The following is a 25,467-nucleotide window of genomic DNA, read 5'->3' as shown; positions in this document are numbered from 1 at the left end:
CAGTAAATAGAAGTAGTAGTATGTCCTTTAAAAACATGCTGATTTATTCCAACATAGAGAGGCATGTGGCACTGCTCTAATCAACATGAAAATTTAAAAACCTTTCAAAAAAATCTAAAAAGTTTGGTGACGGCATTTGAAAAGAAAACAGATTGTGGCTCTTTGATTCTGATTCTTGTGAGTTCTGCCCCCCTTTCGTCAATAGAGTGGGTCACTGTAGGTCTAGGTTTAAATAAGGCAGCAGGGTGGGGTCCGTGGTGCTCAGGTCTGAGTGGTGGCCCAGTAAGCCCTCTTTTCCAGAAATCCTCTGAGATTGGTTATGTATAGCCTGGAAGGACCCTTCATTAATGCAACCCTTTGTCAATGCTGTTGACCCTCTCAGTTTACCTTGATCCCCTTCTACTGAGTGCTAACTAGTACTCAATTTACTGTCCAATGAGCCTCAGATAGAATAAGCTCAAGAGAGCAGGACAATTCCAATCAGTCTGGGGTTTGGGGGCTCTGAATCTACTTCTGAGAGGAGGTCTGAGGGAGGAAGAGGAAACTTACAATTTGGGAGCCTAGGTGGAAAGGCTGGGCAAATTATACCAACCTCTCCTCTATTGGGTCTTCATAAAATACCTCCCTTATTTGGAAGGAAGTGGGCAGCAAACACTAATGCAAAATCACATTCCAAGGTCATGTGAATAGGACTCTGGATGATTTGTCTCACTGCGCCTCTTAAATATTTTATTGACTCTTTACCTTGCCCATTTTTTAAGAATATGAGGAAATCCTCGTGATATACTAAGTGGAAAACACCAGTATGGGCTCTTGACTGTGGTGGTGGATCCATGAACCTACACATATGATAAAATCACATAGAACAAAACACACATGTGCACACACACACACCCATGCATGCACACAAATGTGTACAAGTAAAACTGAAGAACTCTAAACAAAATTGGTGGGTTGTGTCAATGTCAATATCCTGGTTGTGATATAATACTATAGTTTTGCAAGATGTTACTATTTGGGGAAACTGGCTAAATGGTACATGAGATCTCTGTATTATTTCTTATAACTGCTTGTGAATCTACAATGAACTCAAAATAAAAATTTTAATTTTTAAAAATCTGAATCTACAAAAGGAGCTCAACCATGAAAAAATATGTATTTGTGTGTGTATGAATATATACACACAGACATGCACACACACACACACACACACACACACACACACACACACACACACACACACACACACACACACGTTTTACAAAAGGCTATTGTCTGTCTTTCCTTGGGCTACCCTTGCCTGGCCTGACCTGACTTTGTGCCTGCCCTTGCAGATACCTCTCCCAGACAGCGGATCCAGAATCTTAGTCGCTTTGTGTGGAAGCAGGCAACGGTGGCCAGTGAACTATGGGAGAAGCTGACAGCCCGCTGCATGGACCAGCACCGCCACATTGAGCGGACTCTGGAGCAGCTGTTGGAGATCCAAGGGGCAATGGAGGAATTAAGTGCAACTCTGACCCAGGCCGAGGGAGTCCGAGCCACTTGGGAACCCATTGGGGATCTCTTCATTGATTCACTTCCTGAGCACATCCAGGCTCTTAAGGTATGCAGGCCCCCTCCCCTGGCTACAGTCCACCCCCAAGACCAGACGCTTCTCCTAAACCCTGAGAGTGTTCCTGCTACTGAGGCTCCATTGTTGCCCTGGACCTCAACAGAGTCTCTCCCAGTTTCTATGCTGGGTTTGGGGGCTGGTTTAGCTGAAGTCTCCTCTGTCCTTCTACTGTCTTCTCTTTCCCTGGTGTTCTCTGAAGAGTAGAAATGGAAGAGGAGAAGGACAATGCCCCTCCCCCACAATTAGTCTGGTTGTCTTAATAGGCAACCACCGAGGTTGAGCTATTAAAACAAAAGCTCTGCATAAAGAGGAATGAGTTGAGGTGAATGACTAATGGTTCCTCTTTCCTACTGTCTACCTGCTGTGGGACTTGGGTCCTGGTTCTATAGCTATTCAAAGAAGAATTCTCCCCCATGAAAGATGGAGTGAAGTTGGTGAATGATCTGGCCCATCAACTTGCCATTTCTGATGTGCACTTGTCAATGGAGAACTCCCGGGCCCTGGAGCAGATCAACATCCGGTGGAAACAGCTACAGGTAAAAGAGAAGCCTGGAGTGAGCCATGGGGAAAAGGCTCAGTATAACTAGGCTTGGTGGGGAACTTCTCCAGGCCCAAAGGAAGTGAAGGGGCATTGAAATGGGATCTATGTGGGAAAAGAGCTGTGGAGAATTTGGGGCCAGGAAACAGGCTTCTCAACCTCTAAACTGCAGGAAGTGATTAAAATGGTCTGAGAGGGGCCTGTCTACATTTGGGCACTTAGAGTAGACAGGGGCAGGTGAAGAGTGATTGTGCCCTGGAATTAGGGATGCTCTTCTCTGACCCCTGGGAATGCCATGACAGGGCTAGGATTTGGGTGAATGGAGGGAGGATCTGGAACTGGAGAAGAGGCAGCCTCTGAGGGGATTCACAAAGCTTGCCGGAGGCACCTGGAAATCCTACCCTGGATATCTGGAATGAGTCCACTGACTTCCTGCATGTTCTTTCCATAGGTGTCAGTTGGTGAGAGACTTAAGCAGCTCCAGGATGCCCACCGGGACTTTGGGCCTGGGTCACAGCACTTCCTCTCCTGTATGTGAGACATACTGGACTTCACTTGGTAGAACCTCAGCCACCTTCCAAGGGAGTCTACTGCTGTCCCTTGGGGGCCTGGTGGAAGCCCAGTGTACCTTGGCATCTAAGAAGCAGTGGGATAAAGCAGTGTAGGGTAGTGGCTGAAAGGACAGGCTCTTGAGTCAGAGAGACCTGGATCTGAGTCATGGCTCCTCGACTTTGTAGCTGTGCAAACTTGAAAAAAAATAGCTTAAACTTTCTGAACCTCAATTTTACCATATGTAAAAAGAGGGAAAATATTACCTAGCTGATAGAGTCATGGGAATTAAATGACTTTATTGTTCCAACAATATTTATTGATGGCCTACTGTGGGCCAGGTACTGTTCTAGGCACTGGGGCTACATCAGTGAACAAAACAGACAAAAGTCCTTGGAGAGCTTACATTCTACTGAAGGAAGCCAGACCATAAGCTAATAAGTAAAATATATATACGGTCAATTGGTAACAAGTGCTATGGAAAAAAAGTAAAGCAGAGAAGACGTGAATTAGGGAGTGCTGGACTCAATGGGGGAGGCATTGCAATTTTAAGCAGGGTAGTTGGGAAAGGCATCACTAAGAGCGTGGCAACTGAGTGGAAACCTCAAGGAGATGAGGGAATAAGCCATGTGGATATCTTAGGGAAGAGCAGACCGGGCAGAGGGAACAACACCTTCCAGGACGTTAAGGCAGGGGCATACCTGAGGAACAGCAAGGAGGCAAGTGTAGAAGTGAGTGACGAAGGGGGAGAACAGGAGGTCAGAATGAGAGCAGGAGACCAGAGCATGAAGCGCTATGGTAAGGACTTGGGATTTTATTCTGGATGGAATGGAGAACCATTGCAGGTATTTGAGCAGAGGAATGACATGATCTGACTTATGTTTCAGCAGAGTGTTGTGGGGCAAGAGTGGGAGGAGGGAGACCTGTTAGGATGCATATTGCAATAATCTAGATGAAGGATGATGGTGACCCAGATCAGGGTGGCAGCAGTGGAGATGGTGGGAATGTACAGATGTGAAAATTAGATATGCAGACAGAGCATTCACCAGACTATCTGGCACATTGACCTCAACCAATGTTAGTGGTGATTAGAACTATCGAATTATAATCACTGGCATGCAGATATACCTGCGGAGGGCTCTCGTACCCAGGGAAACCACAAGGAGGAAGTTGGCCAGGTGACTGAGCCTCTCCTGGAACATCTGCAAGTTAAAGACGTGGAGCAGAGAAAGGCATCCTTTTCCAGAGCTCCTCGCCAGAGAGGAGTGGGCAGTCCCATTCCCCATTGTGCTGCAGGACTGAGAAGTTTGACCTTCTTGGGAAGGGCTTTGAGCCCCATGAGGAAAGCAGGGTCCACTTCATATTCACAGCAACACACCAGCTGCCTTCTTCTGAATGGATAAAATGGCAGCCTGCTCAAGGAAAAGATTGTCGGGGTGGCCAAGGCCATCTGTTCATGCCCTTCTTGTGTCTCTGGCATGTGAGGGTATCTGTGACAACTTCTTCTCCTTCCCTCACCCTAACATCAGGGAGAGAAGTGTGTTCATAAGAAGTGTTTGCCCCGTGCTCAGGGACTGTTAAGAGCTGGCAATGAGAGTCAGGCATCCCCTTTGGGGCTTAACTACTTCTTCGGGAGGATAGAGCAGGGGAGTAACCAGGGGCCTGAAGAGCGTTAGTGGCCATTTCTTTCTCTTTCTCTTCTCCCTCACCAGCCTCTGTTCAGGTTCCCTGGGAAAGAGCAATTTCACCCAATAAAGTTCCCTACTACATCAAGTGAGTAACCATCTGAATCAGAAATGGGTCAGTCACCTGCCCACTCCCTCCCTTGCCTGTCTTTTTTCCTACCTATCCCTCTCACCCCTTCCTTATCTGTTGGGATTTCTCCATCCAGTGCAGTTTTTCCTCCTACTCATCTCAAGAGCTCAAGATTTTACCTGGGTAAAGGTGAACCCTTGTGCTTTGGGATCTTCAGGGTTCATCCTCAGATCCTGCTGCTACTTGCATCCAATCTATCGCTGCTGGGTGCACGCATGTGTGTGGGGGGGTGTGGGGGGTGGTATGGACCCTGGCGCTATTGATGCTTTTGTTTGTAGCCACCAGGCTCAGACCACGTGCTGGGACCATCCCAAGATGACCGAGTTATACCAAACCCTAGGTAAGAATTCAAGGTTCCTGTGTAGGGTGGAGATCTACACAGTTGCCTTTGTCCTATGAGAATATAAGGGAGTAGTATTCCTGTGTGTGTGTGTGTGTGCACGCGTGCACATGTACGTGCATGTGTGTGTATATGCACCATATCCTCTTTATTAATTCATCTGTTGATAGGCACTTAGGTTGTTTTTATGTCTTGGCTGTTGTAAACAGTGCTGTGATGAACATAGGAGTTCATATATCTTTTTGAATTAGTGTTTTTATATTCTTTGAGTAAATACTCAGAAGTGGGATAACTGGATCACACACACACACGGTAGAGCAGTACTCAGCCATAAAAAAAGATGAAATCCTGCCACTTGTGACAACATGGATGGACCTTGAGGATATTATGCTGAGTGACATAAGTCAGGTGGAGCAAGACAAATACCATATGATTCCACTCATATGTGGAATATAAAAACAGACAAACAGAATAAATGAACAAACTAAACAAAAACACATAGACACTGAGAACAGAATAGTAGTTACCAGAGAGGAAGGGGTAGGGAGAAGGAGAAATAGGTAAAAGGGATTAACTGTATGGTGACAGAAGGAAGTTAAATTTTGGGTGGTGAGCATGCTATAGTGTATACAGAAGTAGAAATAAAATGTTGTGCACATGAAACATACAATGTTATAAACCAATGTTATGTCAATAAAAAAATAAATTAAAAAAAGAATAGAAGGGAATCCCATTCAACAAGCAGGTGAGAGTGGAAGTGAGTCCTTGTCCTTTTTCCAGTACCTTCCTTCCTTTCCCCTCTGCACCTCCCTCAACTGGAAGCTCTATACTCCCCCTGAACAATTTATCATCACATTAGGGAATTATGCTTATAGATATGTACTAGATCTGCTTTGAAAGACACTATCCAGCCTATGATGAGTGTGACTCTCATGTGTCTTATCTTTCACTGTTAAGAGAGACTCACTATTTTGTTGTAAATTTTATCCATGTTGATGCATGTGACTATAGTTCATTCATTTTCACGCCGTGGAGTGTTCCATTGTATATACCACAGTTTCCTCTTCCATTCTGCTGTTGATGGATATTTGGGTTATTTCTACTTTGGAGCTAACAAGAACAGTGCTGCTTGGTCAAAAAAATGTGAAAATCACCGCTCTAGGATATACAGCTGGCTGGGTTGTAGGATATATGAATGTTTAATTTTACTAGGTAATACCAAGTTGTTTTCCAATGTGATTGTATCAGTTTACACTTCCGCCAGCAATTCTCATTGATCCACATCTTTGCTGACACTTGCTACTTTCAGACTTCTATTTTTTGCCAATATGGCAGGTGTAACATGGTATCTTGTTGTGATTTTAATTTGCATTTCCCTGATCTGAGGGGGTCTCTTTCCATTCTTTGCAGCTGATCTGAACAACATTAAGTTCTCAGCTTACCGCACTGCCATGAAACTACGCAGAGTACAGAAGGCACTGCGCTGTAAGTCTCCCATCACACTTCCCTTATGGCCTTCATCCCACTCCTACTCTTCCTCATCTGTTGGCTGTTTCCCACTTTCATCCCACTTTGGCCAGGGTTGCTGATTGGCTTTTTGGGGACTCTCCAAAGGCTGGGCTATGCTGGCTGTGGACACCTGATCTTTCCAGGGCCCATCTATTTTCCCCAACCCCAAGACTTGTTTCCAGATGAACCCAAGGCTATCCTCTTCCTTGTCCCTTCTTCCCTGCCCAACATGGATAATCAAGCAAGTGTTTTATGGCAAGAAGTATCCCAGAAAATGGTTTGGAGCCACTGGAGGCTTGTGTTCTTTCACCATCTTGGGGTTACTGGATATAGCAGCAGAACTGTTGAAGCAAATGCCAGTGGTTAGGGGACAGCATGGCTGCAGATATAATGTGCCTTCTGTCTTTTCTCTGAGACACTGTCCATTCAGTCTTCCTGGACTAGGTGTATCTGGCTAGGCTGATTCCAGCATTGAGGGTAATTTAAAAATCCTCCTGAGGTACGTCACATTTACCCAGGTACTTGAGACTTCATAACCAGTGTCTAGGTTTTCAGAACAAGGTTCACAGACCAATCTATTTGCAGTTGAAATGCGTGTAAAAACAGAGAAACTTAAAAAAAATAGTATTTGACCCCTGGGAGTTTACCCAAATCCCACCATCTTCTTGAAGCTGATGTCAAGGAACTTTTGGGTATAGAAACATTTGGGGTTAATTTAGGGGGCCTTCTGCTGCCTTCTTCCTACTTGGGTTGAGGGCCTTGGTAAAGGGCAAATTTGTTGCCTTCTTACAAATGGTTAGTCTAGAGAATAAGTCCGATTTGGTGATGCTGGTGGCCATATCTCCCTGTCTAGTCCCTGGGGTTCTACTTTTGGCTATACTTTCTCCTTCTCTCCTTTCCTTCCCAGTGGACCTGGTAACTTTAACCACAGCCCTAGAGATCTTCAGTGAGCATGATCTGCAAGCCAGTGAGCATGTGATGGATGTGGTGGAGGTCATTCACTGCCTGACTGCCTTATATGAACGGCTGGAGGAGGAAAGAGGTATCCTGGTCAACGTACCACTCTGTGTGGACATGAGCCTCAACTGGCTCCTCAATGTTTTTGATAGGTAAGGGCTTGCAGCCCTGGCAGCCTCCAGGATGAAATTCAGTGGGACATCTGGAGTGGGCATGGTGGGAAGGGGTTGTTCCCTTGGTGGACTTGGACTCAGCTCAGCTTGGGGCATGGCTGGCACAGAGCCCTACCGGGATCAACCCTGTGAGGGAAACGACTGCCAAGATGTTAACCCTTTACAGATATTCATGTTCTCTGTCTCTTCTTTTAAACCTAGTGGTCGCAGTGGAAAAATGCGGGCATTGTCCTTTAAGACTGGCATTGCATGCCTGTGTGGCACAGAAGTCAAGGAAAAACTGCAGTGTGAGTACAGCTCCAAAGTCTGGAGTAGAATTGGGTGGAGGGATAGATGTGGCGGGAGGAAGAAAAGTCCAAGATAAGCAGAAGATCAGTCTTATGACTCAGCAGAGGGCTACTTGTAATGCTTCCTGGTCCAGGCTATTGCAAAGAATCCACAAGAGCCAAAGGCCAATATGGGTGTAAGGCCCGTTATTATCCCACTGTTACTCCAAGGGCATTGGTTTCTTCTGATCTGGTGTAATTACTTGATGGGGATCTGAGTTGGGATCCTGGGATACCCATGACCTGGACTTTCTAGTTCCATTTCCCTGTGGCCTATCAGGCTTAGCCCTCTCCCAATCTGAAGCTCAAACCATGTCACACGTTCTGCTGGAGACGTCCCATGTGATAACATGGGTGGTGTGCGATAATCCCCATTATCTGGGAGGTGGACAGCATGTAATTCTGTAGGTTTGAACCTCTCTGGTGTATAGTACCTTTGCTTTCCCCTCCATCCTCCATCATTTGTACAGCATTTTGCATTTTTCTGCAGCAGCATCATTAGTGTCAGGTGTTTAATATGCATTGACCACTGCGCTAAATGTGGTGAGTACAGGGTCCAATTAGACATGGTCCTTGCCTCAAGCGGTTTACAGTCCAGAAGAAAAGACAGAAGTACACAGAAATCATTTTTTGAGTGCTAATTATAATGATCTGAATGGCAAAGGATATGTGCTATATCAGATCACAGAGGAGTGAGGACAGCCATCTAAGAAAGCTTTACAGGAAAGAAGACTTTTCAAAGTATGTTCATAGCTATGATATAATTTATTTCTCCCAGTATTCCTTTGAGACAAGATGGACAGTGATGGTTTAGTCTCAATTTATAAGTAAGGAAACTGAAGCACAGAGAGGTTCATAACTTACCCAAGGTTTTACAAGCTAGTCAGTAATGGATCCAGAACCAAACCCCCTGCCTTCTAGTTTTGTTTCTTTTCTGGGCCTTAGGTAAGGTATGAAGCAGACAGACAAGAACCTCTGGAGACGGTTTTCTAAAGCTGAGGTGGGATGGGGGAGTTCCCACAAGGGCAGATATAGCCCATGTTCAAATATAAGTACCATAGTCTGTTCCACAATCATTTAGAGTGAATTCTTAGATGATCAAATGTGTTGAATTATCGTCTCTTTTTTGGATTATCCGTGCCAGTGTTTCTTTTCATTTGTGTGGATAATTGAGAGATTTCTGCAGTATCAGACCACATGGGCTACATGAACAGGAAGGGATAGGGCAGACTGACTGCAACTCATATTCAGGCACCCTTGAACTCCCCACCCCTTCATCTTGCTTCTTGAGACTGTGTTTTCCCAGCAGTGTTGTATCTGTGTCTGACACCGCTCTCACACACAGCTTGTTCTCTGTCTTCACCCCTCTCTCCCCTTCTCTTTCTGATGCTCTCCCTCTTTGTGTCTGTCTCACTTTTTCTCTCTGAACCCAGAGGAATGCTCTTTTTAGAACTCATGGGCTTCTAGAAGGTCAAGGATAGACCTTTAAGTATTCCAGTTTCAAAAGTCATTAGCTAAGTCAATGTGCTCTTTCCCTGTCTTCTTTTTCTGTTCTTTCTCCTCACACCATTCTCTGGCCATTCCTGTATCGGGCTTGGCCATGGCTTATGGTGGGGCCAGCAGACCTCTTCAGCCAAGTGGCCAACTCAGGCAGCCAGTGTGACCAACGCCACCTTGGTGTCCTGCTTCATGAGGCCATTCAGGTGCCCCGTCAGCTGGGGGAAGTGGCAGCCTTTGGGGGCAGCAACGTGGAACCCAGCGTCCGTAGTTGCTTCCGTTTTGTGAGTATGGAACTAGGGAGGGAGGAAAGGATGATGGGACAGAGGGTGGGAAGAAGGGAGGGAGGACTGAGAGATGAGCTTTTGATCTGAAGTACTCAGATGTAAGGAAGTTGGTTGGGCTGTAACAACAGGGCAGAGGGTTCTCAGGGCTTTTAGGGTCAGAGTCCTGCGGAGAGGGCACCAGGTCAACTAGGACAAGGTAGAGGGTGGACACCTCTGGAGAAAAGGCCAACCCAGGCCTTTCTGTTTCTCTTCCTCCCCTGAGGGCTGCCATTTTAGGCATAAGAAACTGGGCCTCAGACATCTCCATTGGGTTTCTTGTTTCCCTAGAGCACTGGGAAGCCAGTCATTGAAGCTTCACAGTTCCTGGAATGGGTTAACTTGGAGCCCCAATCCATGGTGTGGCTGGCTGTTCTGCATCGGGTCACCATTGCTGAACAAGTAAAGCATCAGACCAAGTGCTCTATCTGTAGACAGTGCCCCATCAAGGGCTTCAGGTAGGGAAAGCAATACCTGCTGGAGTGATACTAATAGGCCATGTTACATATAAATCATATGTTGCAAAACAGTGTATTACATAATTATATAATTACAACTAATCTATTGTATGTTATATACTGTTATAATCCTTTCTAATGCAGAATGTTTAACTTTTAAAAAAATCGAAAACAATGAAATATTTTTTTTTTGTTTTAGTTGTATTATGAAGTATTCAGACCTATAAAAATGTATAGAGAAGCAAAAGAGGGTGGGGTGGGAGAATAGCACAGAAAGGGAAGTAATTTGTTCATTATTTCCCAGGGAACATTAAGTAGAACCCAGAAGCCCCAGTATCCTGACATATGAGAACACCTACATACCAAAAGGTGTGCTGGCAAATGGTTCACAGCCTACTCTCCAGAAAGCAAAAGAGAAATCTGATATAGCATTGGCTGATTTCCATAATGTAAATACTCCCACTGTGGCCAATGTCAGGCTACCCACAAGAGGTCAGGAAGAGACGCACAGTTGCACACCATTTATAGTATTTCCACCACCAGGTACAATAGATGTAGACAACCTCGAGAGCATAAATAATAGTGAAATAGGAAGTGGTAAGTTTGAGTAGTCATTATCTTTGTTTTTAATACCATTTGCTTAATTGTGAGTTTATACAATTTAATTTTTAAATAATGACTATATTTAACAACCGGCCTGGAAAATTCCTGAAATTTTAACAACTAGCTCTTGTGAGCTGGTATGAGCTGGCTCCAGTGCCCCACGGTGGGCACCCACCACCTAGCTGAAGAAATAAACAATATTTTACAATATACTTATATATATTATATATTTATATGTTATATGTCTCTACAGATTTGTATATTATATACATATTTTATATAATATATAAAACAATATATTTGAAGTTTCCTGGATTACATTTCCCTCCTGCTCCCACAAAGGTAGCCACTATCCTGAATTTGGCTTTCATTGTAAAATGCTTCTTTTTTACCATTTTAAAGCACTAGCACATACTCTTTACAACCACCCTGCTTTTTATAAGCAAATGAGGCACAGAGGTGGAGTCCGCACTGCTGGCTAGTGTAACTCCAGGACAAGATGCTCTAAGTCTAGACGTTTCACCATGCTGGGCAGTCCAATCAGGCTTTGGAATTGCATCTGAAGGGCGAGTCTATATTCAGTCATGATAGAGTTATTATTATAAATAACTTTGGGGAATAATTTTTAGCCAACTTGCCCATGGCTGATAGAATCAGTTGTCTTCATATTGAAAGTATACCTTCTCCAAGGAAGGTGGTCGTACCTGTGAAACTGGACCCTTTCAGGCCACCTTTGTTTAGAAGGCTATTTGATAGCCTTTACCCCTGTCCCACCCTCCCCTTTATTTTTTTTAATTGAAGTATAGTTGATTTACAATGTTGTGTTCATTTCTGCGGTACAGAAAATTGATTTAGTTATACATATATATACATTTTTTATATTCTTTTCCATTATGGTTTATCATAGGATATTGAATACAGTTCTCTGTGCTGTATAGTAGGACCTTGCTGTTTATCCCACCCTTCCTTTTAAAAAAGATGGTGAGACAGGGCTGTTTCCCAAACTTCCTGGGACTCTGAGCATGTGATTTCATAGAGATTTATGGTCTCTGGAGAAAGACTAGTCATCTAGTGAGGACTCTGCCACTGCTATGCATAGGAAGTTAAGTGCCCCATGTATAGGAGCTTATGATTCCATGCCTCAGCTCCTTCTAATGTATGTGTACATTTGGATGTTTGGGGGAGGGGGAGGTCACTGTAGTACATTGGATCCTCTTTCCTACCACCTCTCCTTTCCTCAAGGTACCGGAGTCTGAAACAATTTAACGTGGACATCTGCCAGACCTGTTTCCTGACTGGCAGGGCCAGCAAGGGCAACAAGCTTCATTACCCCATCATGGAGTATTACACCCCGGTATGGAGCCTCTGGGCCGGGCAGGAGGGGCCGGCAGCTCTCAGCTCTGGGTGCTTGATCCATTTTGCCCAGCATTAGCTCACTGTAGTCTGCTCTCTGTTGGGGAGCATCCTCCAAACAGGCCTGGTGATTGACCAGATTGACCAGGGGTTCCAGGCCTGTTCTAGCAGAGCTTCTCCCTCACCCTCACTTGGGCGGTAGCTGGCTGGAGCAGCCCACGACGTTCTTGGCCATCTAAAAGGCACTCACTATTCTCCTGCAGAGAAAATTCTCAGGAAAACATAGAGAGAGCAAGGCAGTTCCAGGTGACTAGCCTTTGATGGCTCAATTTAATTTTTCCTGCTGAGCTTCCTGGATTCTTTCTGTCCCCTGGTCTTCACACGCTACTCTGTTATTGCTTCCCTCCCTTCTAGTCAATGCCAAAGTTTGTACTCAAATTCATTACTCAGTCTCTTGGGGGAAAAGGGGGTATGCTCTTTACGTGGGTTCCCAAAATCGACTTGGCTTTCGTTGGAAACTGTGACCTTCATAGCCTCCTGAGCCCAGGTTGGTCAGCATCCCTGAACTCCAGTCACAGAATTTCTCCTCTGCTGTGTTCAGGACCCACAGCTCCAGGCTTAGCTTCCTGAGCTGACTCTGCTCCCTAAACTCATTTATCCCTCTCTCCCCACAGATACTCTCAAAGTCCCAAGCATTTCCCTAGCTCCGCCCACTGCTCTCTCTCATCTTAACTTCCCCATCTCCATAATCCATCTCCCTGAGCTGTCATCTCTTCTCCAAATTCTGTTGACACAGAAACATGTGTGACCCAATGGAAGCAGTGACATTGCCTTTATTTTTCTTTTATTATCGTTTTAAAGTAAACATTATTAAAGTCATACATGGAAGACTGGCTTGAGATGGTAGACCGATAATCCTCTAGCTCCTGTTCATCTTCTGTATTCCTAGAATTTCTGTAAAAGATATCTAAAAGTTAACAAATATACGATCAGTGTAAAAGATTCAAATTATATAGAGGTGTTTAAAGTATAAAACAAAGTCCCCTTTTCTCCTCAGTGTGTGTCGTCCCCTCCCCCCACCCGCCGTCCCCCGTCCAACTTCCCTGAGGCAAGCAGTGTTCAGAGTTTGGCATGTATCCTTTTAGATCTTTTTCTAGGAGTGAGCGAGGTGTGGTAAACATGAACAAGAGTGGACTACCAGTCATGGTCCTGCTCCAGGGGAGCAGCCACACCTCCCTAGAATAGCCCATTAGGGTGTGTCCTTCTATCTTGTCTCCCCCAGACCACATCCAGTGAGAACATGAGGGACTTTGCCACTACCTTAAAGAACAAGTTCCGCTCAAAGCATTATTTCAGCAAACACCCTCAGCGAGGTTACCTGCCTGTGCAATCAGTGCTGGAGGCTGACTACAGTGAGACGTGAGTACCGGTGACTGAACAGGGACTGCAGGCATCCTCACTGAGCCTAGGGATGTGCTGTGAAGGGGCTGAGTCCCACGTGGGCTAGGGAAGCCCTCCAAGGCAAACCCAGCTAGTGACAGGGCAGTTCAGCTGGGGCCTGACCAGGAATCTGACCTGAGAAGCAGACTAGAATCCAGTCTCTGTATCTTGTTCCCATCAGCTCTTGCCCATCTCCTTAATTTGATGGTGGTGTTGGGGGGTGTGGAAGGGTGGTGGTGAGGAGACAGGCTGCCCAGCTACCCAGGCTTTGGTCTTCTGAGTCTTTGCTGCTTTCTTCTAGGCCAGCTTCTTCCCCGATGTTGCCACATGCTGACACACACTCCCGCATTGAGCATTTTGCCAGCAGGTACCATCGGATTTGGGGGAGGGGAATTGTAAGGAGTCCAAGGGGGAACGGGTTTTCAGTTGGGGCAAAGAGAATGGAGTCAGGGTCAGGGGCATGTGCACAGTGGGGTATGCAGCAGCCATCGAGGCCTAACATTTGAGGCGGGGAGGGGGAGTTGGGACAGCCCTTCAAACCTCATTATCCTATTGTGGGATTAGAATCCTTGAGATGAAAGCAGGCTTCACATTCTGTTTTCCCTTCTGTTCTTGCTCTTTCTTCCCAGGCTTGCTGAGATGGAAAGTCAGAATTGCTCCTTCTTTAATGACAGCCTATCCCCAGATGACAGCATGTGAGTTTTCACAGCTGCTTATTTGCCAGGAATAGCTCTCCTTGGGATCCCTCTGCCACCATTTGGGAAGGGTAGGGTAATCCTCAAGGTGAGGGGGGCATGTGGTTAGGGTCTTTGACACCCTAAGGAAGGAAGTCGGCTTTCTGGGCATAGTATTTAATGAGAGAAGCAGTCTGCCCTCTATCAACTGAGCTGGGCAATGAAAGATGTACTACCTCTCTGCCATCTGCCAAGATCCCTTTCTGTTGCAAGACTGCATCCTTTTATTCCTAACTCTGAGGGAAGAAGAATATGCCCTCATCTAAAGTTGCAGAAATGAGCCATCATCTTAATTTCAAAATGCCAACACCCCATATAGTGCCACATCAACCCTGGGTAGATACCAGGGACTTGACCAAAGTGTGGCCAGAGAGATTCCTTGGTGTTATAGCTCAGAGAAGGGGCCCTTCATCTCTAGGGAGGTCTCCGGCCTCCTCAGAGGACCTAGGGACTGTTGGCTACATGGATAAATCCAGCCCTGGGACTGGGACTCAGGCAGGCCACAGTTCCCCTGGGGATGGGGAAAGTGAAGAAGGGTGGGGTGGGGGAACATCACAGAAAGGCAAGTGATTTGCTCATTGTTTCCTAGGTTGCTATAAGTAGAACCCAGAAGCCCTGGCATCCTGAAAACACTCTCTCCTATTACCTCCCAACCATGACCCCTGCCACCTTTGAACAGTTTCATCCCTCTTAAACCTGAATACATGGCCTTTTCCCACTCTATGTAACTTAGAGAGGGAATCCTCCAGCATGTGTCTCCTGGGCTTAAGCTGGGAGCTGAGAACTCACACCCTGAGCTGTTTCTCCCTTCATTGCCTGGCTCCCTCTTCCTCTCCCCACCCCTACACAGAGACGAAGACCAGTACTTGCTGCGGCACTCCAGCCCCATTACAGACCGGGAGCCAGCCTTCGGACAGCAAGCTCCGTGCAGCATGGCCACCGAAAGCAAGGGGGAGCTTGAAAAAATCCTGGCCCACTTAGAGGATGAGAACCGGTGAGTGTGGCAGTGGCACAAATCTGCATGGATTCTAGAGTCAGACGGCTTAATTCAAGTCGTGAACTTCCACATCCTAGCTATGTGGCCTTGAACAAGTTACTTATGTTCTGTGATCTTCCATTTCCTCATCTGTAAAGTGGAGGATGGTAATAATAGTACCTACCTCTTAAGGTCACTTGTGAAGATCAAATGATCAGGCATATAATGTGTTAGCCAGTGTTTGTCTTATTGGAAGTGTTCAATAAAAGCTAGCTATCCTAATAATTATTTGAATCCTTTAAACTCAACCCAAATATCTCCAAGTACCCAGTAGATGCGGGCATGGACAATGCAAACACAGATAATACAGAAGAGATGATGCCTCTGCCCTCGTGGAACTTTCAGTTGTTGGAAATGGAAAGAGGTCCTTATCGCTTAGTGAAAGTGATAAGAGGAGGATGATACTGCATAGAGCATTTGAGGCCAGGAAGAGGGAAGATGAAGAAGATTATGGGGATGGCATTGTTCTCTGTAAAGTATGGAGGGCAGCAGGAGTCTGAGGAGCATCCAGACCACTTTGGGGGTGTGTAGTGGAATCAATAACAACCCCCAGAAAAGTGATTCTCAAACATTAGTGTGCATGCAAGTCACTTGGGAAGTTCGGTGAAATGCAGATTCTGATTTGCAGGTCTAGGGTGAGGACTTAGTTCCTGCGCTTCTAACCAGCTTCTGGAGGATGCCCATGCCTCGGGCCTAAAGACTCTATTTGGACTAGCAAGTGCTTAGAATAGGGCCTTATCTGCAAAGTATTTGTTACTGGTTCAAGACAAGATAAATAAATAAATAAAGAGTAAGCTTCTAGAAACTTTCATAGCAATTTGACATCACCGTGATATCCAAGCACATAATTAGTGGACTTGTCTTCTTTGAATTGGCTATAGACCAGATTGGAGTGTTGTTGAATTTGTGTGGCAAGTCATGTGTGGTGTGAGCTGTGTACTAGCCATGCACATTCAGACAATGTATTGATCCACAATGGATTAAAAAATCCCCTTGGGTTTTTGCTATGGGTAGTTTGAGAAGCACTGTGCTAGAATCTGTTTCCTTGATGACCCAACACAGGTGTTTAAAGTGGGTCAAAGAGGAGGGTAGTAGAGAGAAGAGGAAAGATGGGTGATCTTTTGTTTGTTATGTCTTCCCCTGGAATCTAAAAATCTAAAAATGGAGTAGGTGAGTCAGTGGCCCTAATGCCTCATTTATTTGCAGACTGTGTTTCTGCCTGATTTTAAGGTCAGAATTAATCCCCGAAGCAGCACATCAAAGCCCTGAGACATTTGTTATATGAAATGTCAGCTCTCTCTGCTCTGTGGCCTAAGGATGGCAGAGTAAATGACATATGTGCTGGAGAGGAAGTGGATATGACCATTCAAGCAAGAGCAGAGCTGGGGTGGACATCCCTAGCGGTCCAGTGGTTGAGACTCTGAGCTTCCACTGCAGGGGGTGCAGGTTTGATCGCTGGTTGAGGAACTAGGATCCCGCATGCTACGCTATGTGGCCAAAAATTAACCCAACAAACAAACAAACAAAAAAGAGCATGACTGGGGAGCTGGGGTGGGGGTGGGGATGGGAGAGCAAAAGGATTGCTCATACCTAGGTATGAAGGGACACTGAGCCCTGGACAGTCAATACCCCATGAGGGCCATCGGCCTTGGCTTCTCCATCCTTGGCAGGATTCTCCAGGGAGAGCTGAGGCGCCTGAAGTGGCAGCACGAGGAGGCCGCTGAGGCACCCACCCTAGCTGAGGGCTCTGCCGAGGTGGCACAGGACCACCGCAATGAGGAGCTGCTGGCTGAGGCCCGGATCCTTCGGCAGCACAAGAGCCGCCTGGAGACACGCATGCAGATTCTTGAAGACCACAACAAGCAACTCGAATCCCAGCTGCAGCGCTTAAGGGAGCTGCTCCTGCAGGTGAGTCTGGGGCCAGGGGAAGAACCAGAGCAGCCTCTGAGCACAGGCAGGCTGGGGAGAGGTGCTCCTTGGCGGTGGCTGTTAGAAGACTTTCTGAAGAGAACTGGGCTGGCAATCAGGAAAGGTGGGGGAAGGAAGGGGTTACTATATCACATCGCTTGTCTAATTCTCTTGCACTGAGCTTCTGCTCCATCCTTGTGTGTTTACTCTCAAGCCACGGTGGGGCCTAGGGCAGAGGGAGGGCTTTTGAGGGCTCACTTCCCCACAACCCATTTGAATCTGGCATTGAAAGGACAAAGTTCAAAGAATCATCCAAAATATTGATTTTGCTACTTTGATGTTTGCTGGAAAGAAGCAACTTTGGACATGTTTGGCAAAAGAAAGATTTTTGCTGTGAAGGGATCAATTGTTACTTTTTGTCCCTTTCCTCCTTGAGAGGTAGTGTATATGATGTAGTATGGTTCTGGAGTTAGCCCTGAGTTTGAATGTGGCTCTGCCGATTAGTGGCCATGGGATGTTAGGAAAGTTACTTAGCCTCACTAAGCCCCAGTTCCCCCATCTGCAAAACAGGGGTAAAAATACACCAACTTCATGGAATTGTGGTGAATGTCAAATGAGATAATGCATTTAAAGAATTTATCATGATGCCAGGAATATAGTAAACACTTCATAAATGTTACCTATTTGGATATGTCATCATCCATACCACGCTGTACCTCTTCCCCAGATCCTCCAAGGGATGGCCTCTAGATGAATTCCTGGACATCTTAACATATGATATTATGTCACGAGCCAAGGATCAGGTGTGCAACTCTACATTTACAGAGGAAAATAGGTTCTAGGTAGCTTAACTATAGCTGAAATGACAGCAAGAGACCTTTAGGGGCAATGGCATCCTTATAAGTACTGGGAGCCTTTGATACATGTTGTTGAAGGAAGAGGGTATTCAGTAATTAAATATTCTAAGAAGTTTCCTGAAAGGGGAAACCACTGTTTGGGGCACCACCAAAAGCTTCTTAAAGTCCTAGGGCAAAGGGATGGGCATGAGGTCTCTAAGGACCCTTCCAAGCTCAGGAGTCCATCAAAGTAAGGTCAAGAAGGCAAAGCCACTTAAGTCATACCTTACCTCTTGCTAGCCACCTACCGAATCCGAAGGCAATGGCTCTGCAGGCTCGTCCCTGGCTTCCTCTCCACAGCAGTCAGAAAGCAGTCACCTCCAGGAGAAGGGACAGACTACTCCAGACACTGAAGCTGCAGGTGAGTTCCCCCAGCCCCTCCCAACCCCTTCCTCCATAACTTTGTCTTGCCCGAGGTCTCCTGCCTAAGTTTCTGCTAGGGCTGGGACTGGTTTCTCCTAATGGCTTTGAGCTTAGGGTCAGGGATGCTTGGCTTATTGACTGATTCATTCATTTCTTTATTCCACCAATGTATGTGGAGTACCTCATATGTACCTAAGCATCGTGCCGGGAAGATACAAATGATATAGGTTTACCCTTCAGTAAGCAGCATCCTACCTCAGCCCCTTGGCCTCATAAGGGAATCTCTAGTTCTTTCCCCAAATCTCTCTTTTCCAACTCAGATGATGTGGGGTCAAAGAGCCAAGATGTCAGCCTGTGCTTGGAGGACATCATGGAGAAGCTCCGCCATGCCTTCCCCAGTGTGCGAAGTTCTGATGTGACTGCCAACACCCTGCTGGCCTCTTGATGGAACCAGATCCCTATCCTATAGTCCATGGTCCTCTCCCGGTTCTGGTCAAAGCCTTCCCTCAGCCTTCACCCAACCTTTCCAGTCCCCACTGGCCCCACATTCCTCAGCCGGAGTCATTTGGGCTCCAGGCAGCAGCAGGGATTTGATGGTATGCGAGGTGGGTGTGTGGGGGCCAGGAGAGGGAGAAGCATGATTCCTCTGACTGTAGAAATGTGCCCTTTAACCTTCAAGTTTGAGACCAGTCCCTTAAGTACGATTCTGTTGCAGCCCAGGCTAATGGCACTTGGAGGCCATTCAGCTGGGGAACAGAGAAGCTGCCTTGCAGAGTGAAGCAGTGCCCATTGGCCCCTTTCCATTCTCCATAGAATGGTGGAGATGGGGGAGCCTAATGACCCCAGGGCTCCAGCGTTATGAGTACACAGAACTTAGCCCTACCCTCTGGCCCAACACAGGGAGGCAAAAGCATATTCTGAAGACACTCCTGTCCCCCCAAATATCTGGGCAACATGTATCATATAACTTCAGCTCAAGGGCATAGCTCTAGTCATCCCCATGCTACCTAGATGTTTCCTCCTTGAATATTTTCAGTTCCTTCTGCCTCAGTCTCTGGCAGACCTTTCTCAAGGGGGGGCCAGTTCATTCAGGTTCCTATTTTCACCATACATTGGGAAACACTCGAGAAATACTTATGGGCTTAGATATTTCTCCGGATCCTCCTCTTTCCTGAAAGCCTCAGCATCCTGAGAGACCAGCTGAGTTGCTCTGGGAACCCAGCTGAAACCACCCTTGGCTCTTCTGAGTTGGCCTTCACAGCCCTGGGGAAAGGCCAGTAGCTGCTCAGCAGGGGGGTCTTCTCCTTGGGTGAGGAAGGGGAAGCCACCCTCTAGACTGGAGGAGCATGGCTACCCAACACCCTTGCAGGCTGTGACCCTTCTTTCTCTTAGATGAGGTGTCTGATATCCCCCAGCTAATCAGAAGGCAGATGCAACTGGCCACACTGAATAGCGGCCCTTTTCTAGGACCCATAGGCCACAGATCAGGAAGGTGGCCACTTTCCACACAGACAACAGCAAGGCCCTCCTTTGCATAAAACCATTCTTTCTAACTCTGGAAGATGAACCCAATCCTCAAACTGAGCTAACTCTTCCTAGGGAACATGTACCATGATCCCTTTATCCCGAAACTGTTCAGAGTAGATAGTGAGAGGGTGGGGGGTTGGGGGGATTGGGCCTGGGAACTTTGAACAGAGTTAGAGCCCACTTAGGCAGCTTTCTATCAAAAGGAGCTTCATAACTTAGAACCCTGCAATTGACTTAATTTGCCTAAGTTTATATACATACATACCTATCCTACATATCTACTGTACATCAGTATTCCCCTAGCCTCACTCACACATTAAATTCTAATACCTCTTGAAGTATTAATGTTCTGCCTTGCTCTTTGTTAGTCCCAGCCTCTGGTTGGACAGAGAGATGCCTCCTGGCTGCTCCTGTAGGATGTCTCTCCATTCATATTTGAGGTGAGCCGTCCTCAAGACCAAAGCAACAGAAGCCTGTGGCCACAGAGGAATCTAACAAAAAGAGTCACTCTGTTCTCTTCATTCATTCCAAATCTTGTTCCCTGGAGACCTGGGCCTTGGGTGAATTTTCCTGGGCTCCTCTAAACAATGGTTCAGGGGCCAAAATAGAGCAAATCCAAGCTCTACTCACCCCATGCAGAAAGGGAGGAACAAATAGCCAGGCTAAGACACAGAGTACATCCTCTTGCCCCTTCCAGTTTCTAAGTCTGGCTCAGGGCCTTAAAGAAAGTAGCAGTTGCTGCCAAGGTCAGGAGGGTGTGAGATGGTTGGGGTGCACTCTTATAATCAAGCAGTAGGCCAGTGGGTAGAACTGCTGGGAAGCTAGATTTATCTACTGCAGGGCAGGGGAGGCAGTGGCTTGGGTCCAGAAGCCTAGAATTGCCTCCTTCTAGAATCACCAGGGGGCACTAAGCCACAGGTTCAGGGTGTCAGACTTCATCAGGACATCTGCCTTAGTGCTCATGAGGTCTCTGGGCAGGGGAACTGGTGATGTATGGTAAACAGGTGGCAGGTGGGCATGAAACACAGAGGCTGGACATCAGTTACTAGGGTTGGGGGAGAGCTATATTTGTAGGAGCCTAGATTGTAGGTAGGAATAGGATAGAAGAAATTTGCTATAGGACAGAGAGCTCAGGGTCTTTGAGGCATATGCCTGCCTAAGCCTGAAGAGGGCAGATGTTATGAAACAATGTTACCAGGAAAGTCCTGGAAAATCCTTTTTGTAACTGCCACTCCACCTGAGAGATCTTGGGCTGTTGAGGGCCTGTGGCAACTGCAGTGGGCCATGGTAGAGAAGATGTAGATCTCGTTATGTAGGATTTGTGCTGTAGGTAGACTGAAGCAGTAAGTTAAGAGTTGAATTCTCAGTAACGGGGTCACGGACACTTTGTGGTCCTGTGTTTACCTTGTTGCCCGAGGTGAGTATGTCACTTGCGTGTCCAGTGATAGTCACTGCAGCATGTGTGGGCAGTTTGCCCGCAGTGAGGTAAATGGATCTTTGGGCACTGTGAATTCAAATTAAGGTGGGATTTACTGAGATGTGTTGCATGTTGTTAGGCATCTGTCGTGTATCTTGTCTTCTAGAGGTATTGTGTGTGAAGCTGTATAGTTTATGGCCCCATACTGGAAAGGTGGTGAAGGGAGTTGCTGGGTAGGCAACCTAACAAAAACCTCTGACTTGTGGGATTAGCATCAGCGATAAGGAATGTGAGTGTTTGCTGGAGTTGTTGTCAAATATTATCAGGGAACAGTTAGTACTGATAGGTGATGTATTCTTGGCAGAATCTGATAGAGGCCAAAAAGCCATTATGAGGGTGCCTCTGCTTCTAGTGAGAGCAGAGTGGAGTCAGGTTGACTGGGAAATTATTAAGGAAGGCTGACTGGCTGGAGGACATCAAGATGTTTGTTGTATGGTTCCCTAGAGAGTGTCCTACCCAGGAGGATATGTGCCCTTCTCTCCAGACTGGAAAGGCCCGTAAATGCCCATTTCCTTCAAGGTCCAAAGTTTTGGAGATATTTCCTTGTAGAGAAACCTGTTTGAGTTTGTTGTACTTTAGGAGCTGTGCTGGCAGGCCATGGTAATAAGAAAGCCTGAGGCCAAGCAGAGGCCAATCCTGGGAGATGGTTTCCTTCCTGATGAATTTTAAGGAATACCCATGATGCTTGAGGTGTGTGTTTGGGATCTGGGCTCCATATTCAGCTTCAGGCTAGAGCATTCCTTGAAGAGGCATTCTCAATGGCAGACTCACGGCCTCTGAGACCATTTCAGGCCAAGACTCTTATCAAAGTTCCTTTAACTTAGGTGACAGATAACTAAGAAAGTAGCTGCTCTAAGATGAACAATCCTGAAGGAGAAAATGGGGGCCCTGCGGGCTGTGGAGACTTAGCTGCTCAGCTGGGCAGCTCTATCTCTGGGCCTTCCTGCCAAAATCTGGCGCTGAGAACAAAGGAATACTTCAGCTCCTTCTTGTTCTTTAAACACCAATGACTGTGGGAGAGGGAAAGGCTCAAGGCCAGGGCTCAGCTCCCAGCCTCTATTTCCTCCCACAGCTGCCGCATTTGGAGGGGCACCTGCTCAATGTCCTTGCTGTCCCCAGGGCAGTCTTGAGGCCAGGCTGAAGGCTGCAATGCTGCTCGCTGGCTGCAAAGACTGGTCACAAGGATGGGATTCAGGGAAGTGGCAAGGGTGGTACACAAGTCTAGAAAAGCTTGGGACGAAGGGGCAGGGCTGGGGACAAATTGGTTAACTTTGGCACTCACTGTGGTGCTTTTCCCCTTTCCTTTAAATTCTGCTTTGAAAAGAATAAATTCGTATTTGTTTACTTTGGTTCCTCTGGTAATGCTCTTTGACTCTGACACTCCACATCTTTCCCTTATTTGGATGTGGGAGGAGAGGATGAGGCCAAGAAGCCACAGGAACACTGCAAAATATAGACTACCAGAAGACTCCAACACCTAAAGGGCAAAAAGACACCCCCACTAACCCCTTCTACCACTGTTACCTGGAGTGGTCGCCTCTCAAGGCCCCACACAAATTAGCTAGTTATCGGCTCATGGGATGAGCTCTTTATAGCAATGGTTTTTCAACACCATCCTCATCAATCAGGAATTTTTCACCAGTCTAATGCAATAAGAAAAATCTGGACAATGCAGTGAGTTTCCATAAAGTTACATATATTCAATTTAAAAGTGTATCCTTTATTCTGAGATTATGGCTATATATTTTGGGAAGGGGTGTGTGTTAAAATGTCCCTGTGAATTGGTGGTGATAGTTTTTTTTTAATGCCATTTTCTAGCAAAATAAAACCCTGTCAGTCCCTCTTCTCCACCACCAATTTTTCTTTCTTCACTCTAACATCGATAACATCACTGTCCAATAGAAATATAATGTGAGGAACTTCCCTGGTGGCACAGTTATTAAGAATCCGCCTGCCAACGCAGGAGACATGGGTTCCATCCCTGGTCCGGGAAGATCCCACATGCCGCGGAGCAACTAAGCCTGTGCATCACAACTACTGAACCTGCACTCTAGAGCCCGCGAGCCACAACTATTCAGCCCGTGTGCCACAGCTACTGAAGCCTACATGTCCAGAGCCCGTGCTCCGCAACAAGAGAAGCCACCACAATGGGAAGCCTGCGCACCGCAACAAAGAGTAGCCCCTGCTTGTCGCAACTAGAAAAAGCCCATGCGCAGCAACGGACACCCAGTGCAGCCAATAAATAAATAAATATTTTTTTAAAAAAGAAATATAATGTGTCATATATGCAATTTTAAATTTTCTAGTGGCCATATTCAAAAGGTAAAAATAAACAGGTGAGATTAATTTTACTAATATTTCATTTTACCCGATATATCCAAAGTATTATCATCTCAACATGTAATCAGTATAAAACCATTACTGAGATGTTTTATATATATATATTTTTTTATACTAAGTCTTAGAAATTGTCAAGTAGGCTGACAGATTCAACTGGTAAAAAAGAACCAGGAAACTCACATAGATCCAGGCACTTTATTACTTACAGACAGCAAAAGCAAGACCATCGATGGGATCCATTCCCTGTGTCCCTGCCACACAGGATGACACTGAAACAAAAGGGGCCAGGTGACATGTGACATGAATGGCGGGACACCGTGTTGCTGAATATCAACTCCACACTGCTGCTAAGCAGCTCTATGGCCTGTAGCTGGACACTCTGGGGTGAGGGCAGGGACAGGGGAGGTAGGCAGAAAGTCCCATTTCTCACCAGAATGAGGGACGCAGATGAGAAACTGCCCCATGACATGTGAGTGAGAAATGGTCTTGTCTTGAATCCTTGTGAGATTGCCTGTCTTCCCAGGTTCCAGGAGGATCCTCCAAGGCCTGGGGCTGCCTGCAGTTGAGCCTTGCCTACGTGGAAAGACACACCTCAATTTGGCCTAGTCCTATGTCAAGTGCTCAAAAGCCACACGTTGGCTGGTGGATACCACGTTGGACAGTGCGGTTCTGTAACATGCCAAAGTCAGAATCACTGGGCTACAGAAAAGGAAAACTTCATGACATATCAAATGTGTTTGTTGGGGGGAGGGAGGGAGTCAGGACGGCAATAAGCCTTCGGTGACTTGAGGGCAGTGGTGAGGCAGTTACCCAGGGTTACAATGAGATGTGGTAGTAGAGGGAACAGAAGGGCAACACAGATACACAAATTTGCTGCTTCCTGTTGTCTTCCCTTCCCCACTGCCTCCCAGCAGTGCTCTGGCTGCTCTTGGGCTGCAATATTGGACAGAGGCTGGACTAGGGCTCTTCTACTTCTCTCACCCCTGGATGTCACCTGTGGCCTATGTGCCACTTTCTCTGGCCTCAATCTGTCCAGCCACTTCCTCAGAGTACTTTTTATGTTTCTGCCCCGGTCCTCTATCATTCTTCATCTGGAAAGGTCTACCTTCCTTTCAAACCCTGCCTCTTCCCCCACCTTCTGCCTCTGACAATTCCTTTTCCCTATGATTTCTTCTCATCTTTTAAATTCTGGGTTTCTGAAAAAAAAAAAAAAAAAGCTTTTAAAAGTCATCTTGGTTTTCAAGCTATCCTCTAACTTTTCTCCTAATCTTGCCTTCATTTTGTTTGTCCATGTCTCTCTCCCTTAGTCCCACTTCTTCCCTGCATTTGTCCCCAGCATTCCTTGTCTTCATCCCTTCTCCATAGGCCCTGCCCATACATACTGACTTCCCCTTCTCTGCCCTTGGCTTATAACCTTCAACTTGGAATGGAAGCACTAAAAGTGGCAGAGAAAACCTAGGGGTTCATTTCCTAGAGTGGCACCGACTTCATCAATTGGGACCAGACCTGGGTCTACCTGGACTACTTCCAAAAAACCTTCAGATGCCTCTTGGTGATAAGCATTATCACCCTTGATTTCCAGATAAGGACATAGAAGCTCTAAGAGGTGTAGGGACTTGCCAAAGGTAGGCAGCAGAGCCAGGATTCCAACCTTGTGTTCTTTCCACTGCAACATAATTCAGTGCAAATACTG

At 46.4% G+C, this 25,467-nt stretch overlaps 1 protein-coding gene across 1 annotated transcript in view; it reads left to right on the top strand.

Annotated features, from left to right (window-relative positions):
• DRP2 (dystrophin related protein 2) overlaps positions 1-22,639 on the top strand; it is a 43,620-nt gene extending 20,981 nt beyond the window's left edge. Inside the window, exons 11-28 of the mRNA XM_057718381.1 lie at positions 1,335-1,603; positions 2,002-2,148; positions 2,602-2,680; positions 4,412-4,472; positions 4,793-4,854; positions 6,265-6,339; positions 7,271-7,472; positions 7,695-7,780; positions 9,443-9,600; positions 9,931-10,097; positions 11,943-12,054; positions 13,336-13,472; positions 13,795-13,860; positions 14,123-14,188; positions 15,078-15,221; positions 16,934-17,171; positions 18,308-18,428; positions 18,751-22,639. Of these exons, the coding sequence (XP_057574364.1) occupies positions 1,335-1,603; positions 2,002-2,148; positions 2,602-2,680; positions 4,412-4,472; positions 4,793-4,854; positions 6,265-6,339; positions 7,271-7,472; positions 7,695-7,780; positions 9,443-9,600; positions 9,931-10,097; positions 11,943-12,054; positions 13,336-13,472; positions 13,795-13,860; positions 14,123-14,188; positions 15,078-15,221; positions 16,934-17,171; positions 18,308-18,428; positions 18,751-18,875 (2,315 nt within the window). The 3' untranslated portion in view covers positions 18,876-22,639. The remainder of the gene's footprint in view (positions 1-1,334; positions 1,604-2,001; positions 2,149-2,601; positions 2,681-4,411; positions 4,473-4,792; positions 4,855-6,264; positions 6,340-7,270; positions 7,473-7,694; positions 7,781-9,442; positions 9,601-9,930; positions 10,098-11,942; positions 12,055-13,335; positions 13,473-13,794; positions 13,861-14,122; positions 14,189-15,077; positions 15,222-16,933; positions 17,172-18,307; positions 18,429-18,750) is intronic.
• The last annotated feature ends 2,828 nt before the right edge of the window (positions 22,640-25,467 follow it).

The sequence above is a fragment of the Hippopotamus amphibius genome, chromosome X, assembly GCF_030028045.1.
Source record: "Hippopotamus amphibius kiboko isolate mHipAmp2 chromosome X, mHipAmp2.hap2, whole genome shotgun sequence".
NCBI classification, from domain to species: domain Eukaryota; kingdom Metazoa; phylum Chordata; class Mammalia; order Artiodactyla; family Hippopotamidae; genus Hippopotamus; species Hippopotamus amphibius.
The sequence above is the reverse complement of the archived record's forward strand: the minus strand, read 5'-3'. Positions and strand labels throughout refer to the sequence as shown.